The sequence below is a fragment of the Paramormyrops kingsleyae genome, chromosome 8, assembly GCF_048594095.1.
Source record: "Paramormyrops kingsleyae isolate MSU_618 chromosome 8, PKINGS_0.4, whole genome shotgun sequence".
NCBI classification, from domain to species: Eukaryota; Metazoa; Chordata; class Actinopteri; order Osteoglossiformes; family Mormyridae; genus Paramormyrops; species Paramormyrops kingsleyae.
In genome coordinates, this window is record NC_132804.1 from 26,593,811 (window position 1) to 26,610,069 (window position 16,259).

A 16,259-nucleotide genomic window follows, 5' to 3' on the forward strand; every position below is an offset into this window, starting at 1 on the left:
CGCCTTGTGCACAGAGACAGTGCATTGTGGGGAACCGGCAGATCGTATGAGTGATTCGTAAACAACACCTCACCTACAGGTTATGGTATTTAGATAATACTCATGTTGAATCTGACATTATTCGTGCAAATTGACTTTTGTTAAGAGTCAGACAATGTTAAAAACGTTGTCCTGAGAAAATATGATCAGAACCACTCTGTAGTAATAAAAAAATGTTTCTGGGTTTTGGTGGAGGTGAATTGTAGAGCAGGATCATGTGGATCTCATTCTCCTTGGTGCTACCCACCTCATCCTCCAAGCACAAACAGGTGTGTGATTACCTACGTCTGCATCACTCAGTCACGCACTCCTGTGTCGCTTCAGTTAACTGCTGTATCCAGCAATTTATCCAACATACACTACCATTCAAAAGTTTTGGGTCAATGAGAAATTTTCTTGCTTTTGAAAAAAAGAAACAAGTTTTTTGTTCATTAAAATAACATGAGATTGATCGGAAATACCGTGTAGACATAGTTAATTTAAACGACTATCATAGCTTGAAACAACTTTAATGGAATATCTACTTAGGTGTACAGAGGCCCATTATCAGCAACAATTAGTCCTGAGTTCCAGTGGAATGTTGTGTTTGCTAATGCAAGTTAATCATTTTAAAAGGTTAATCGATCATTAGAAAACCCTTCTGCAATTTTGTTAGCACAGATGATAATTGTTGTGCCGATTAAAGAAGCAATAAAACTGGCCGCCTTTGGACTAGTTGAGTATCTGGAGCATCGGCAGTTGTGGGTTTCTCACGCTCAAAGCTCAAAATGGTCAGACACGAAGAACTTTCTCCTGCAGCTCGTCAGTCTATTCCTGTTCTGAGAAATGAAAGCTATTCCATGCGAGAAATTGCCAGGAAACTGAAGATCTCGTACAATGCTGTGTATCACTCCCTTCACAGAGCGGCGCCAACAGGCTCTAACCACAATAGAAAGAGGAGAGAGAGGCCCTGATGCACAACTGAGCGAGAGGGTAAATATATTAGAGTGTGTAGTTTGCGAAACAGACTGAGAAGGGCGAATGAACACAGACACTGGACAGAGGAAGATTGGAAAAAAAGTGCTATTGGATTGATAAACTTTTCTAAAAGTAGAAAAGTTTGAGGTAGTAGTATCACAAAGAAGGTGGTTTATGAGATGCAGAACAAATGAAAAGATCCTGGAGGACTGCTTGATGAAATCTGTGAAGCATGGTGGAGGCAATGAGATGGTCTGAGGCTGCTTTGGTGATTGTAAACTGGGAGATTTGTACTGGGTAAAAGGGATCTTGAAGAAGGAAGACTATCATCATTCTGCAATGCCATGCCAAACCCTGTGGGCGGAGCTTAATTGGAGCCAATTTCCTCCTACAACAGGACAATAACCCTTACACAGCTTCAAACTATGCAAGAACTGTTTAGGGAAGAAGCTGGTATTCTGTGTATAATGGAGTGACCAGCATAGTCACTGGATCTCAACTCTATTGAGCTGTTATGGGAGCAGCTTGACCGAATGGTACGCAAGAAGTGCCCACACAGCCAATCCAACTTCTGGGAGATGCTTCAGGAAGCATGGGGTGGAATCTCATCAGATTACCTCAACAAACTGACATCTAGAATGCCCAAGGTCTACCAGGTTGTAATTGCTGCAAATGGAGGACTCTGACGAAAGCAAAGTTTGAAGAAAACAATTATTAATTTCAAAGATTTCTAGTAATGACTATTTCCTATTTATTTAGCTGTATTTCTTATTCAAACTCATTTCATGTATGCTTTCATGGAAAACAAGGAAATTTCTAAGTGACCCCAAACTTTTGAACAGTAGTTAGTGTATATGGACATTTTTGGAGTTTTTTTTTCTTATGGGGGGGGCATCCAACCATAATATCTACAAATACAATTTATTTTTTGTCTTATCTGAAGCAGATTGCATATTTAGGATGTTAAAGATAAAGGCCTGATGGTGTTGATGAATTTCATATATTCCTCAGGATGACTGAGTTTAACAAGATGTCCCCTAGAAAAATGTAAACAACTTCATTTTTTCCCATGAAGCTATTGGTCATAGTAATGCTAGAACATGTGGTCTGGTCATAGCACCACCACCTCTAACACCACCTGCATGAGGATCCTTTCGTATTCGCTCTGCTTCCTTCGGTAACCATGGCTGCATGCTCTCTGGAACCCGATAGGCCAATGACTCTGGTCTCCCAGGGCAACGTTAGCACGCGGCAGCGAATGAGGTTCCGCTCCGGCTGAGTAGCTTCTCGATATCCTAGCCACACTCTTAAGGGTCAGCCGGTGTGAACGCTCCCGCATCCCATGGACAAGAGCGTGATCAGATTCAGCCACTGCGGCCGGAACATCTACTGTTTCTCCATCCCAGAGCGATGCCCCCAGTGTGGCGTTGGCCTTGGTGGTCGCCGTCTGGAGGAGGCCCCAGTCAGCATCCCCAGCCCCTTCTCCAATGGACACAAGGCACTCTGCTCCTTCCTCATCGCCCCGACAGAGGGACACTTTGTCAGGTAAGACTTCAGATATCAACTTTCACTTATAATATACATACTAAAGCTATTCAAAGCACAATAAGGTGTGTGTGTGTCTGTGTGTGTATAAATATATATATCATTTTAGCTTTTGTACATTTTATCAATATATAGTATGTACAGTATCTGCAAAACAGTTTATCAAATGATCTAGCAAATGTACGGATATGTTTTGTTTTTAAGAATTTTTTTTTAGTGAAAATGAACTGCATGGAAATGTACAGTAATGCAGTGGTACGGTCCGTGACCTCTTCAGACTCTCACTGTTGTGTTTTGCCTCCTGATTCCGTTACTTTCACAGGGAGTTTGACGGAGGATCTGACCTACATACTGGGATCACAGACACTAACGGTGTGTGCTTCTCCAGTACCGAACGTTCTTCACCGGCAACGCAAGCGCCATGTATACGGGTGTAAACGGGACATTGTTGAGTGTGCGTGTATTTGTGAGTACAAATATACTTAGACATGCATTGGACATGTGAGCCACACCTGTGTGATTAGATACCAGCAGGACTCAACCATTAGCACAAAAAATAGGTGTGCCCTTCCTCCAGAAAGCCCTGATGGTGTTCAGAGTTAAAGTATCTGACAGCAGATTGCCTGGTTAGAACAGTGGGGCAACCGTTCTTTATTGTGCACAATGCAGACACTCGTCAGCTTTTGTTTTGCACGCGAGCATGAGCGTGGATTGTTAGCGGCACGCACACTACCTCACAAGTAGTAAAAAAAAATTACAATTGCACATTTAATCCTCTGCAGAAAGCTGAAGAGGTTACGTTTCTCTGAAGTGTGGAAAGGGGCGGGAACAACTATATAAACAAAACATTAACTGCTCTTGATTGACAATAAACTTAACCAATAACATACTACATAATCAACAAGGAGATTTCCACATTTTTGCTCTGCCCCAGCACACCTGTACCAGGTATTTGGTGTTCTTGATTGTTTGCTTCTGGTATTTTTGGAGCTTGGAGGTAGTAAAATGTGAACTGTCTGTGCCCACAGACTGGGTTGAAGAACTCTTTGGCCTGTACCACGAAGCGGGGTTACTGGCTTATCGGGGTAACTTGTTGGATTTAAGGCACCACAGTTTAAATGGACTTCATATTCGTTCACTTACATTTTGCCCAGACTACCTTAAATCCGACAAGTTACCCCGATAAACCAGTATCCCTGCTTTGTAGTACAGGCCACTGGTCTAGCGAAACAATAGCCAACTGCACTGCAGTCAGATCACTATCAATACAACAGTACTTGAATGTCTGTCACAAATAAGCTTCTATAGCCTTTTTTTTAACACCAAGTATGCATCAGCAAAAAAAGCGTGCTAAGACCATCGTGTGTGTGTCTCTGTTGCTGTACCTAGGCGTGGTCTACAACTACACCAAGACAGGGGTCCGCAGAGACGAGTATGGGTGGGAGAGGTGCATCAGCATCCCACTGGTGCAACCAGACATGTACAACCTCATCAACCAGTGGGACCGGTACCTCGACAAGTTCTCCTCTGCCCACATGTGGGACACGCAGTGGCAAAGGTGCGGAGTGCTTCAGGGAAACGCTGAAGCAGAGGAGACCAGGCAGTCTCAGAGTCATCTCCACTCAACAACCATTTTTTTTAAGTATTCATCCGGCACGCTTCAAATAAAGTGGAAAAATAATATTTAATATAAATTTTCATATATGAGTCTTAGCCACTAACCACTAATGCACAAGGTTATCAGTTGGCTGGCAGACTGATACCCTGGTTAAGCCCTTGCGTAAGGCCCTTAACCCCCAGCTCCAGGGGTCACACATGCCGGCTGGCCCTGACTTGTGACTCCCAAACTTGCTCTCACCTGTATGTGTCCATTTAAGAGAGAGAACAGACGAAGAGAAAGTTCCCCCACAGGGAGGAATAAGGAATGTGTGTTTTCTTATGTCGTTTTATGTTGCAGATTTGATGAGGAAAAGCACAACTGTTACAACTTCACCCTGATGTTCATAAACTGCGTGCTGGCAACTGAACACAAGCGCGCTCTGAGTAAAGACGAGTTCACAAACGCCTTCGTCCTCCCCCGGATAAAAAGGGCCTCGAAGTACAGCGTCCTGTGCAGAGAGATCGCCGAGAATCACTTCTACATCGTGATGGACCACAAGAACCGACACGGAGACCACAGTGAGAACTAACATCGACATTTTACTACCTGAAGACCACAGCTAAACGTGTTAAACTGATGTTAATTAAAACTACCTCCACTTTCATAGTACAATCTACAATGGTCTTATTTTATTACCTGAATGAGGGAACAATGATTCTATATAAATTATTACTGGATGCATGTATCTTTCAGATATCAAAGGTTTCTTGATGTGTTTGTTACATTGTTATTTCACAAATTATAGAGTAAAATAACCAATTCATGAACAAAGGGTTAACAGGAAATACTGTTTGGGTTTCCTGCATGTCCTTAGCAGAAGGGTGTGACAGATAAGCTGCGTATCTAATATGTTGGATAAATTATTCCAATATGTGAGATAAATTATCCTTCAACTGAGGTAGCAATAAGAAGCACATCACCCGTTTTCAGGTCTGAACTTCTGTTAAACTTAACAGTTAAACCTGTAATTAAATATTTAGATGGTCCGTATCAGATTTCCTCTTGTTCTGTCCGTTCTCGTGAAGACACCCATCTGCTGATGATTATCTCCTGAAAAGAAAGGGACATGCAGGTAGGTAATGAGCGCTTTGCAAATGAGGCGCCCACTCTTTCGTCAGCGGTCATAAAAGGCCGCACCTGGATCTTCATCCTCTTTATACACTCTGGAGAAGACAGTTCCTCCCTTGTCAGGCCCGAGGGTCTGATGACGTAGCACAGCATCAACTCCTGGAAATCAACCATCAACCATAGTCAGGTCTCCAAACCACCGATCAAAGTAGGGACTGAATGCACAGAAGGAAGACTGAAGGCTGACATGCTCTGTATGAATTTTCCTCATCAGTATAGTGATTTTTGGTATCTGAAAAGCAAAATAAATCTAGATAAACGCTAATCTGATTACCATTCTGCATTTCAGCTGAACCTAGAATCATCAGCCTCGGAATGACGTGTTCCACATACGGTCTGTGACCCTTAATTTAGCTAATACTACTAAATCTGACTTGCATTTGTGCATTACGATTACGTACTGCTGTTTCAAATCAAATCACTTCATCTGTCAGATCACTTGACACTTAGTGAAGCACAGGTGTGTGAAAAGTGTGTGCAAGTCCACAACCGTAGTGATGGAATAGCACAAACATTGTAAAATGGACAACATGCAACATAGTAATAATAATGTGCAAATTAAAAACAAATACAATAACGTATGATGAACAGTAATACAGTTATTGATGCTGGATGCAGTGACAGTTACACATACACTGTGACCGATGCAGTGTGGTGAAATGATTATGAATCTGGTGTGATATGCATAACAATAGTGTCATTTTTCATTGACCAAGATGCTGAACAATCTCATGCCAACTGAAAAACTGTTAATGGAAACACTCAAATAATAATAAAAAAACCTCAAATATTACAAAAATGTTTTTACATCTGCATGAGGTACGTTTTTCTGGTGAAAAAGAAGTGTTACAAAACTGCAACTGAAACAGAATTAGTGAATTAGTAGATACATAGGACATATGTTCATGATTAGTTATTCTACAGCTACTAACTCGTGGAAAGGCTGCTCCAAGCCTGAGACATGGATTTTAATTTAGTGAGATGTTAAATGGCAAGAACCATTCGCATGACAGCCTTTAATGGAAACACACCTTATTCACTATTTCACCTTGTCAACTTATTGAAAATTTGCTTTTAATGTGGATAAAACTTTAATGGAAATAGCCAGTAACTGGGTTAGAATTCCAGAGTACCAGAATTCAGCTTTCTGATGGTCTGGTAGAAGAAACCATCCCAGATACAGAAGAGAAGACAGACAGTCAAAGGTCATGACCATTTACTGCAACGATTAAGTTTCAGTTATGATTTAGTGCTGAAACAGCCAAGCTATCTAGAGCAGCAATTCCCAACCTGTGGGTCTGCAAACGCTTAGCGCAAAACTAGTGAACACAACCAATCCTAGAAGCCAAAACACAGATGCTTAATTTAAAATTAACTGGCACATCCAATCAGATTTGTGCGATAGGCATTGATTGTCGTAAATTGCACAAGTGCACTGTGCGATGATAATAGCGTTAATTTGAACCACAAGAGGGTCACAACTGAGCTGGCATGGTAAAAATTGGGTTGCGGTGCAAAAACGTTTGAGAACCACTGATCTACAGGATGGGAAAAGCTCTGGTGAACTTCTTTAAAGTGGGGCTTAGACAGACATACAGCTTCGAAGCCTGGGAGAGGCCTAGATGATGCCTTTGCCTCACCTTTGAGACATTGCCGGTGATCCTGCTCAGAGCTGCCAGGGAACGCCAGGAGAACGGCCGCAGAGTCGCCCCGTGGAAGGAGTCGTCCGCCACCTCCACCACCACAGAGTAACTGGGGGAGAGGAGAGCACAGGAACGGAGGTAACATGTTAATCACTCACCATTAATAATGGGGGCTATAGCATTATCGTAGCCAGACACAGTGATTCAGCACAGACCGGAGCAGTCGATTAAATAATGTACGCAAAACTCAAGAAGTCAAACAAAAACAAGAAGTGGAAACCGGAGAAGTCAATAAGGCAGATATAAAACCTATTGAAAGAAGATATATAGAATCAGTATAAACTGTGATATGAAAATGAACTGAAACTGGAGGCAAGCAGAAGACTTCGCTGGCATGGTCGTGACTTTTGTTCATCTCAAGGGGTCTTGTGTGAGAAGTGTCAGACCAGAAGCCATATTGATCATTGTGAATGAAGTGATGTAATAACAATGTAATTGTAATAATGTTTTTAATGTAACTTCTGGTCATTGAATACCATTGATGGGAATGTCAGTGTAACGTTATGACAGCCTTATGACGATGACCGATATTGGCACACACCTGGCGTGGTAAAATGGAGGTCCTTTCCGGTACAGCACTGCAGGCAGGAGAAACAAAGTCTTAAGGGGCGTGTTTGTCATACATGCCAGGGAGCAGGATTAGGGTTTGGCAGAGGCGGCCGACCCGCGCCCTCCACACCAGACAAAAGGAGTCGGTTTTCCCCGCGTCTGTTAGGAGATGGACGCCCACCCTGCCTGCCCAGCCTTGAATAATTCACCATCTCCACTTTGAGTTCTTGGAAAATGTCTCCTGACGGGCCCTTATCTTGTCGAAACGTCTCTTCGAACGGAAAAAACATTTGTGGGCCATCAATGTTTCACCGGAGTGGATGACTGGGGTTACGCCAACCACGGATAGGCGCTGCCTGTGTTTCCAAATGAACTGCAGTACATGTGACCTGGGCTGATGGCTCAATCGCAGGGGACTGAAGGGAACATTGCCTTTTTAGCCAAAGTATGAGGAATCCATTTGTTTTTAAAATAAGGGTGAACCAGCATGAAATTGAGCTCAGATCCAGCCGTGGCGAACTCACACAGGTCAGCTCCATATTTCATCCCCACCTTCGGCACCCAGCCCTTGGCACGGAAGTAGTGGTACGCTGCGTAGGTGGAGCAGAAGCCGGGCTGTGCAGAGCAAAACCTCTCCCAGAGGCAGGCGATGGTCAGGGGCTCCTAGGGAGGGAAAAAACAGAGGGACACGAGCGGCCATGTCAGCGGACCCCGGACATACTCCATATGGGGTTTAATACAATTTATATGGGCGACGAGCAGCCTTACCTCGTGGTAATAGACCGATAAGCAGCCTAAGGCATAGACGAGAAAGAAGGCCTGGAAAACAGAGGAAACATTAATGAAACAGAAAAACAGCAAAGCTACAAATTCCAGCCTAATGAAATGAAATAATGCTATATTTGCCATTTGCACAAGTAGGAGAGCAGGTACCTTGGAATGCTCTTTAGTTAAAGACATAAGACACTAATAATAAAGACGCAAATACAGGTGAGTGTGAAGCTCAGGGTCTGAGCACAGGATCGGCCGTTTCTCCGGCACCCCGGAGCATTTTACGGGGAGTCAAAGGTCTCAAGGGCCCAAGAGGAATGTGACTGTTCTGCCCAGCACGGGATTTGAACTGACAACCTTCGGATCCAGGCACGGAGGGCTAACACTGCCTGCTTAATGGGTCCAAAGCGGATACAACTCAGATTATTGATGCACCAAACCTGAGTGGGCACACGGCACGAATTCAAACCCGAGTCTGCCATAGGACCGGCACTCTTATGAGCAAGAGACGTGAAGGAATCATCAGCGAAAAGAGAAAGAATACCCAGGTGAAAAGGAGGGGGGGCACACGTGTGGGAGCCCATGGACCACCTCTATTGCTCCGTCATTTGTTTTTCATTATCTCTAAGAATCGCCCCAACAAGCATATGCGTGCACACACACACACATATGCACGCACGCACGCACGCACACACACACACACACACACACACACACACACACACACACACACCAGCTGCGTCAACAGTGCCTCAACTGGAATGTTTTTTTTCTCCCCCTCCCAAAAAAAAAATTACACAAAATGACAAATTCACCGCCAAAACAAGTCAAACAGGGCTAGCGTGCAGGGAAGCGAAAGCCGGTGCCCTACCTCCTCCAGGCCGAGCTGAAGGTACTCCATAATCCTGAAGGGGTTGATCCTGCACACCAGCCGCGTGGACTTAAAAAAGAAAAAACACAAAAAAACAAGGAACCAAAACACAGCGAAGATTTATCACTGAAAGCAAAAGAACAAAACGAGGGAGAAAAGGAAAACAAAACAACGGTGTTTGCGATTTACAAAATTAATCGCGCTACCGACCTTTCAGGGCTCTGCTTAAAGCTCCACACTCTGTGACATGGTAACCGCCCCCCCCCTAAGATATATATATCAACATATCATCTATTTATTGACAGTCATCTGGCACAGTTTATTCTATTATACCTGTATACAGATGGTATGACAATAAAGCCCACTTACTAATAAAAATAATAATAATAATAATAATAATAATAATAATATTAGTGCAGCTAGCTGTCTGCATGCTGCACCGTGGCCCTGGGGGGACATTATTTCCTGTCATGGTGTAACTGTACATGGACATGAGGGAAAACGCCCATCTGATTCGGGGATCTATCTGCAGTAGCTCACCCTGCGATGACTGCTGACTTCACCATCCTCACACTCCTCTTCCTCATCTTCCTCCACCAGTACATACTGGTACCCCGTGGGTGGTGCGGGGCCCGAGTGGGAGGTGGTGGGCGGCAGGATGTGCTCGGGCCGGCAGCCGCAGTGGGGGAGCCAGTGGTTGTGCAGGACGCACTGCATGTTCTCCATGGCTCCCTCATCCAGCCCCCCGGGCTCTTGGGGGTAGAGCTCGGCCAGGGGGTCATACCGGGGGTCGCCCTGCCTCTTCGGCTCCCGCCCCCCCACCTCAAGAGGCTCTATGGGGCCATTTTTGCCGCCATGTGGCTCATATTCAGAACATTCTAGATCTAGGGGAGGTTCCCCTGTCTCCATGCCCTGTCCCAAGCTACGCAGAGCCTCTTCACACTCCGTCGTCTCCTCCTCCTCCTCGTTCTTCGACTCTGTTGGGTGCGTGAACTTCTCCAGAATTTCCCTGACGGCATCTTCATCCAGCCCCTGCGACAAGAGGACATCTTGGGCCCATTGCACGTGCTGCTGGTACCTGAAGAACAGCAAGGTGACCATAAGGAGGACACTCGTGTATTGGCAGCCCCAGAGTCTGTCCCCCACGCCCGGACATTCTGAACCTGAAGCAGCTCCCTACTCTCACTCTCCACCTTATGGCTGTTTAACCACCATCCTGCAGTATCAACACCCTTCTGTGAAAACCCTTCAGTGAACTGGATATGAAGGGAATTTTGGCAGGAAATATCATTCTAACCCTTAAAGCATCAGACATTTGGAAACATTTACCACAGAAAGAGGGCTGTACATAAATTGGGGGACTTACTTGGAAAATGAGATCACAGGTAGACATCTGTCACTGAAATCTACAAATATATATTAAAAATGCATAGATTAAGGCAGATGAACAGTGCAGATTAGGATCTGTGTAAGTAACCACAAAATATTTAATGATTCAAAATTCTTATTGTCCTTTGTACTAGTACAAGTAGTAAGTACAATGAGATGTAAGTAAGACTGAGTAACTCAACACAGGGTATCAAGACAGACGGCAAAACTTAGACATTATATAGATATAAATAAATACGAGTAAATATAAATATAAATATGGATATGGCGAAAGAAAATGAATATAAAAGAATCAAATTTATTTCTAAAGAAATTCTTCTGCTTATGCTTTGTTTTTGTGATTTCACTCCTGTGAAATAGGGCGACCCTGTTAGTAGGGGGAGGGGGGGTACCGTACGCTCACTTATTCATTCATTGGCACGTCGATGGTCCGGTCAGCTCACATTACACACCTCCGTGGCACATAAGTTCATTCTATGTTATCGCATTTATTCAGGAATGCTTTGTCCAAAACAACCGAGCTGTAATGGTTGGGATCTACGCAATTCCATAATCAGAATGCAAGAGCATTGTGTGAAAATGCAAGTTATTTCAGCATGCCACTCATATTTGCCAAAGCTAACAGCAATACCGATGTGTGGTCTGAACTTACTGTTGTTCATTGAGGTTATTTGATAACTCATCCTTTCTTCGTTTTGACCAATCTGTGGGTCTCCCTAGCATCCTGTTCCGATAATAATCATTTACTACGTTCTAAGTATTTTTACAAACTTGTTACATCAAATCAAATAGCTGGTTACCCGGCATTTGAAAACACAGCCCGTTAAATGTGTATTAGCGAAATGTTTCAATATTTCTGTCCAATACCAGCAATGTGCAATGATCATACCCTATCGGCAAAGTACGCTACTTTTATTTTACGCTATAGCCTTAAAATGGCAAACTTACTTTTCCATGTATCAGAGATGCTGTGCTGGGGTCTGCTTCTTGACAAGATCCCTTTGCCAAAATAACCCTAAAACGTAAAGAAAAGAAAGTACACTCCCAGTAACAAAAGCACATGTAACTAACACACGTCCAGGCACATGACATGGAATATAAGTTAGGCTATTTGTTGTATTGACCTTTCCGTACAAGGCTTCTATATGTTTAGGGTCTCTGACGATAACATGCTGGTTCACGATTTCTGCCCTGTATATGTGTTGCTCCAGATCAGCTTCATTTTCATAGCCTAGTACAGGGAATGGGGCTTCGTACGATTCATATACTCTCGCACGGCGTTTAGGCGCCTGGAAAACGGCTTCTGTCATAGCGATCTACCTGTTCTAATTTAAAGGTAAATACGTTCGACAGTATTCTTTGATGTTGCATCTAAATACAATAACTAAAACAAACATATACGCAAACGTCTTATACACATTATCTAGATTATACAAAACCGAGTTATAATTGCAACACCTAAAATCCTCGGTAGGAAACACTTGCAAAGTCTTGGTTCCTACTTCTGATTTTACCCAATACTTTCAGGAATAATAAAGTAACATTCACAGCAAAACATTACCTTAAATCGACATTACCTGAGCTATATGAATTTAAATTGGTATGCATCTACACTGAAGACAGCGGCGTACATTTTATGCGGAGGGTTGGAATGCCAGATATTCCTTTTCATACAGCCTTATTCAGTCGTTAATAAAGTCGAGTCCGACTCTTCGTGGATTTTAGCACACCAGTTGCTTCTAACGAGCTCTGCCTCTCTGGGCTCCTCCAGAATCACATTCATTGCCCCAGTTATGCCGTCAGCCTCTATCTTCCTTTACTCCTTTGCCTTCAGTTTTCCTCATCACGAGATCCTCCAACGATTGATGACTTCTCATGATATGTCCAAAATATTTAAGCTTCTGTCTCATTATTAATCCTTCCAATATGCAGTCTTTCTGGATGCCATCATTTAGCCTACGGATTAGTTTTTTCTCCTTTCTATCCATGGAATTATTTAACAGTTTCCTCCAACACCAGAATTCGAATACGTCCATTCAGCTCTCCCGTCCATACATTACTTCTGGAAATTTTTATAGCCCACATAACCTAAATTTAGGTTTTATATTGATATTATACATGTAAAGTTGATCTAGTATCTGAAATAAAAGCATTGCAGTGGTTAAAAGCCCTATTGTATGTATATTCTAAATAGTCCAATAATAATTAAGTAATGTTCTATCAAGAAAATGGTATAGGCTTCCCATGTATAACGCTTCTGATGAGCTAATGACTATTCCAGTTCTTTTGACCTTGTACATACTGTTCGAATTTTTATTTTGTTCTAGATTTCAAAGACTATAGTCACTCCCCAGCAGGTGGTGGTATTATCTAACTAAACTCTTTTTCGAAAAAAGCCAAAACCACCGATTTTTCTTTGCTAATGGCTAAACAAGTATTAATATCCAATGATTAATTTTCAGCATTATTTTATCAAATGTAGTCCTACAAGTAGCTTACGTCTATACAGTTACATGACTTGTACCATGTTTGTCGTTATATAGACCTACCAATAATAGAAATGGATTTTAAATTAATAACGTGAATTTTATAATATCTCCTGATCTACTTCACTGTATTTATCAATGAATAACCTAAAGGAGTACTTCTAGTTTTACAAAGGTCCGCAATTATGTCACTTCGATTATTAATCATATGCAGTAAATCTTAAATCTGTCGATTACAATTTCTACCTCATTATGAATTAAATGACGTGCGCGTTTTCTCTTTTAGGCCTATGTAAGTGTAAAAAGGAATAGGCGTATATTTTTCCCATAGCGTTTGATCATCATTTATTTTCCCAATTTTTACGTTTTAAAGCCCACAACAGAATAGTTTAAATAAGATTTAATATTACTTAAATTAATCTGATTAAAAGAATTGGTGAGTTACAGAATGACAGTTGCACAGACTTTCAAGTATGAAAGTACAGGGGGACTGCATGGAAATAACTCTTTTTGCTTTTCAGCCCTTATGGCAAACCGTGAGTAATTCTGCCACACAAAACACTGATTTGACATGTAGTTATTTGTTGTTCCTCAGTTTAGACCAATAGTATGTGGGGAGGATACTGCTTGGGATAAAAAAGGATTGTATTCTCTGTAGGTTTATGGGACTGCGCTGTTCTGAAATGAATGCCAAAGAATTTGCTTACTCAACCAACATCCGAAGGTTGCCTTCATTTCACAAGATAAGTTTATTTTTCAAGAAAATAAGTTTAATGCTGGAGAACAATATCTCCTCAACAATAAAAAGACTAATATTTATTAGCATATACATTAAAAATATGATAAAATATAAACTGGTCCTATTGTTTAACACTGCATTATGTAAAGTGTGCCTTGGTTGACACTGCATTTTTACTGAAAAAAACTGACTTGTGACTATGAATTACATTAAAACTATACATAAAACTACATATTATGCATATTGAAATAACTGTTTAAGTGTTTTCATGTTTCATAATGTATTTTTCATTTATGAGTTATCAGTCCTGCTATTATTAATGTGGTAACATTAAAATGTTTCCTGATGTGTGATTTTTCTTATTAATTTTACATTTAGGGGCATTGATGGAATCTGCAATTAATTATTACTGCAGTCATGCTCTTCATAATATCTGAAGCCAGTTATTCGTTAAACTAGATTCTTCGTCGTACATGCAGCCTCTACATACCCAGGGCCTGTCAATCCTACGGCCGGCATCGGCGGGTGAATAAGGCGCCAACTTCTCAGGGGGCGTCGACTTGCCAGCCATTTTCAGTTTGCCTCGGACTCGGGGCGCCAATAGTGATATTCGCCTAGGGCGCCATATCGGCATGCAATACCTGGGTTGGACAATTTCTTAGGCTCGACAGCCGAGAAGGTTACATCGCTAAAAACAGGAAAAGATCACTGCAATAATCCGTCCGGTACTTTTACATATCAGGCACACGACTTTTACGGCGACAAGTTAGTTGAATGCAATTGAAAATAAGCATAAACCAGGTCAATTAAGTTTAATAATCCCACTGAATGAGTGAAATGATAATGTAATCTTTATCGATATATGTCATGATAGTTCCTTCGAGTGTATTTACTTTTTTCTGAATAATAGGCCTATGGTCAATTGTAACGAAAACACAGTTTTTCCAAAATGGCCATTTCCGAAAACACATGCTATCTTTGGCTTTCTGACTTTAAAGAGCCTTTAGAACAGGAAAATGTATTTTTTCGAAGTATTTGGCAGAGCCAACGAAGAATGTTGGCAGGACACGGTCATCTGAGAATTGGTACTAACAAAGTAAGGATATGCTGACACAACATAAATAACACATTCAATCATCGTCAACACAACATCAGGCTCACGTCCAGAATACCCACCTGCCAAATCTCCACATTTGTTGTGATAGCCAATCGGATGGCTTCTTTCCCTTTCCCACCCCAGCCATTGGAGAATTTACTGGACTGTATTTCATTGCCTAAGACTTACAAGTTAATGAAATCCCCAAATTTACATTGAGCGAAGCAAATAGTTATAAGAACCAAGAGAGACCCGAATTTCTTCCATCTGTTCTGAAACTTTACTACATACAACATATTCCTTTCTCTCTACATGAATAAAACAAAAGGCACGCTTCGTATATAATGTAATACACGTGTTTGAACAGTACAGTAGTATTGCTCATTGTATAGTCAACAAATTGACATTAATCAGCAAAATCCCGTCAAAAGAAGATTCAGTCTTTATTTTAGTTAGGTGACTTCACGGTTAAACTAATACAATATTTGAAGGATTAGTGTTACTAGATAATAATTCATGTCTTGGAAAGATAAGCTGGGTAAACAAAAGTCAAGCCACATATGACCTAAATCACTATATAAGTTTTATGATTCTTTCAATGTCTCAAGAAGTAAATACAGAATGTGAACAAAAAGGTGTTTTTCCCCTAAAACCTGCTGGTCTGCCCTAGTCCGTAGCTATACAAATATTGTCGAAACAAGCTGGTTTGGAAAAATAAAGGCCTATAATTACTGTGTAAGTGACTTGAAACTCAGAGCAATGTTTGGGGAATTCTAAGTTCCGTATGTCAGTAGGCCTATAATATTCTCTAGGAACTAACAAAAGGTCATAAATAATCATGTCAGTTTCACTCTGAGGTCTTAACGTTACAGTTTGCCCATCCCTCCTTTAAAAAGATACAGGTATTATTTTAACAGGGTGCATATAGGAACTGGACTATATAGCTAGGCAGGCTGATGCTGAGCACTAGACAGGCTCAGTGGAAAACTGACAGCTTGGCTGTCATTTAAATTTTGAGGTGATGTACACACACTTTCGGTCGTGCCATTTTTCTCCTCCTGTAATTGGCACACGTCATCTTGAAATGACAGCTAAAATTAGTACTCCGGATCGTGTCATTTCGCGTGATCTGTACAGCCCAAGCTGACAGTCAGCTAGGGACCTCGACGCTGGGACAGTTTTTGGTATTCACCCCGTAAATAGCGCACTGTCACGTCGCCCGTATCCGGGAGCAGACAGAACGCAGACGGCGTCGTCCATCCTGCAGCAGTGACAAAAATCGCGGAGCTTCCCCGCAGCTAAAGGAGCGTAAATCAGAAGCGGAGA

General features: G+C 41.9%; 2 protein-coding genes across 4 annotated transcripts; one reads left to right on the top strand and one right to left on the bottom strand.

Annotated features, from left to right (window-relative positions):
• Positions 1-10: 10 nt before the first annotated feature.
• mkrn2os.2 (MKRN2 opposite strand, tandem duplicate 2) lies at positions 11-4,730 on the top strand. Its single transcript, XM_023799786.2, has 4 exons — positions 11-2,541; positions 2,864-2,913; positions 3,931-4,099; positions 4,499-4,730. Exons 1-4 carry the CDS (start codon positions 2,339-2,341, stop codon positions 4,728-4,730), a joined length of 654 nt encoding a protein of 217 aa, XP_023655554.2. The 5' UTR covers positions 11-2,338.
• tsen2 (TSEN2 tRNA splicing endonuclease subunit) lies at positions 4,721-14,542 on the bottom strand. 3 transcript variants are annotated; one of them, XM_023799784.2, is made up of 11 exons: positions 14,328-14,542; positions 11,561-11,627; positions 10,590-10,629; positions 9,764-10,301; positions 9,224-9,292; positions 8,350-8,400; positions 8,106-8,244; positions 7,574-7,610; positions 6,970-7,081; positions 5,339-5,428; positions 4,721-5,251 (listed from the first exon to the last, which is right to left on the bottom strand). In XM_023799784.2, the coding sequence occupies exons 1-11, from the start codon at positions 14,469-14,471 to the stop codon at positions 5,192-5,194; spliced, it is 1,347 nt and encodes a 448-aa protein (XP_023655552.1). In that variant the 5' UTR covers positions 14,472-14,542; the 3' UTR covers positions 4,721-5,191. The 3 variants fall into 3 exon arrangements, with proteins under 3 accessions (XP_023655552.1, XP_023655551.1, XP_023655553.1); XM_023799783.2 differs by lacking the exon at positions 14,328-14,542 and adding an exon at positions 11,737-12,096; XM_023799785.2 differs by lacking the exons at positions 5,339-5,428; positions 14,328-14,542 and adding an exon at positions 11,737-12,098.
• Positions 14,543-16,259: the final 1,717 nt, after the last annotated feature.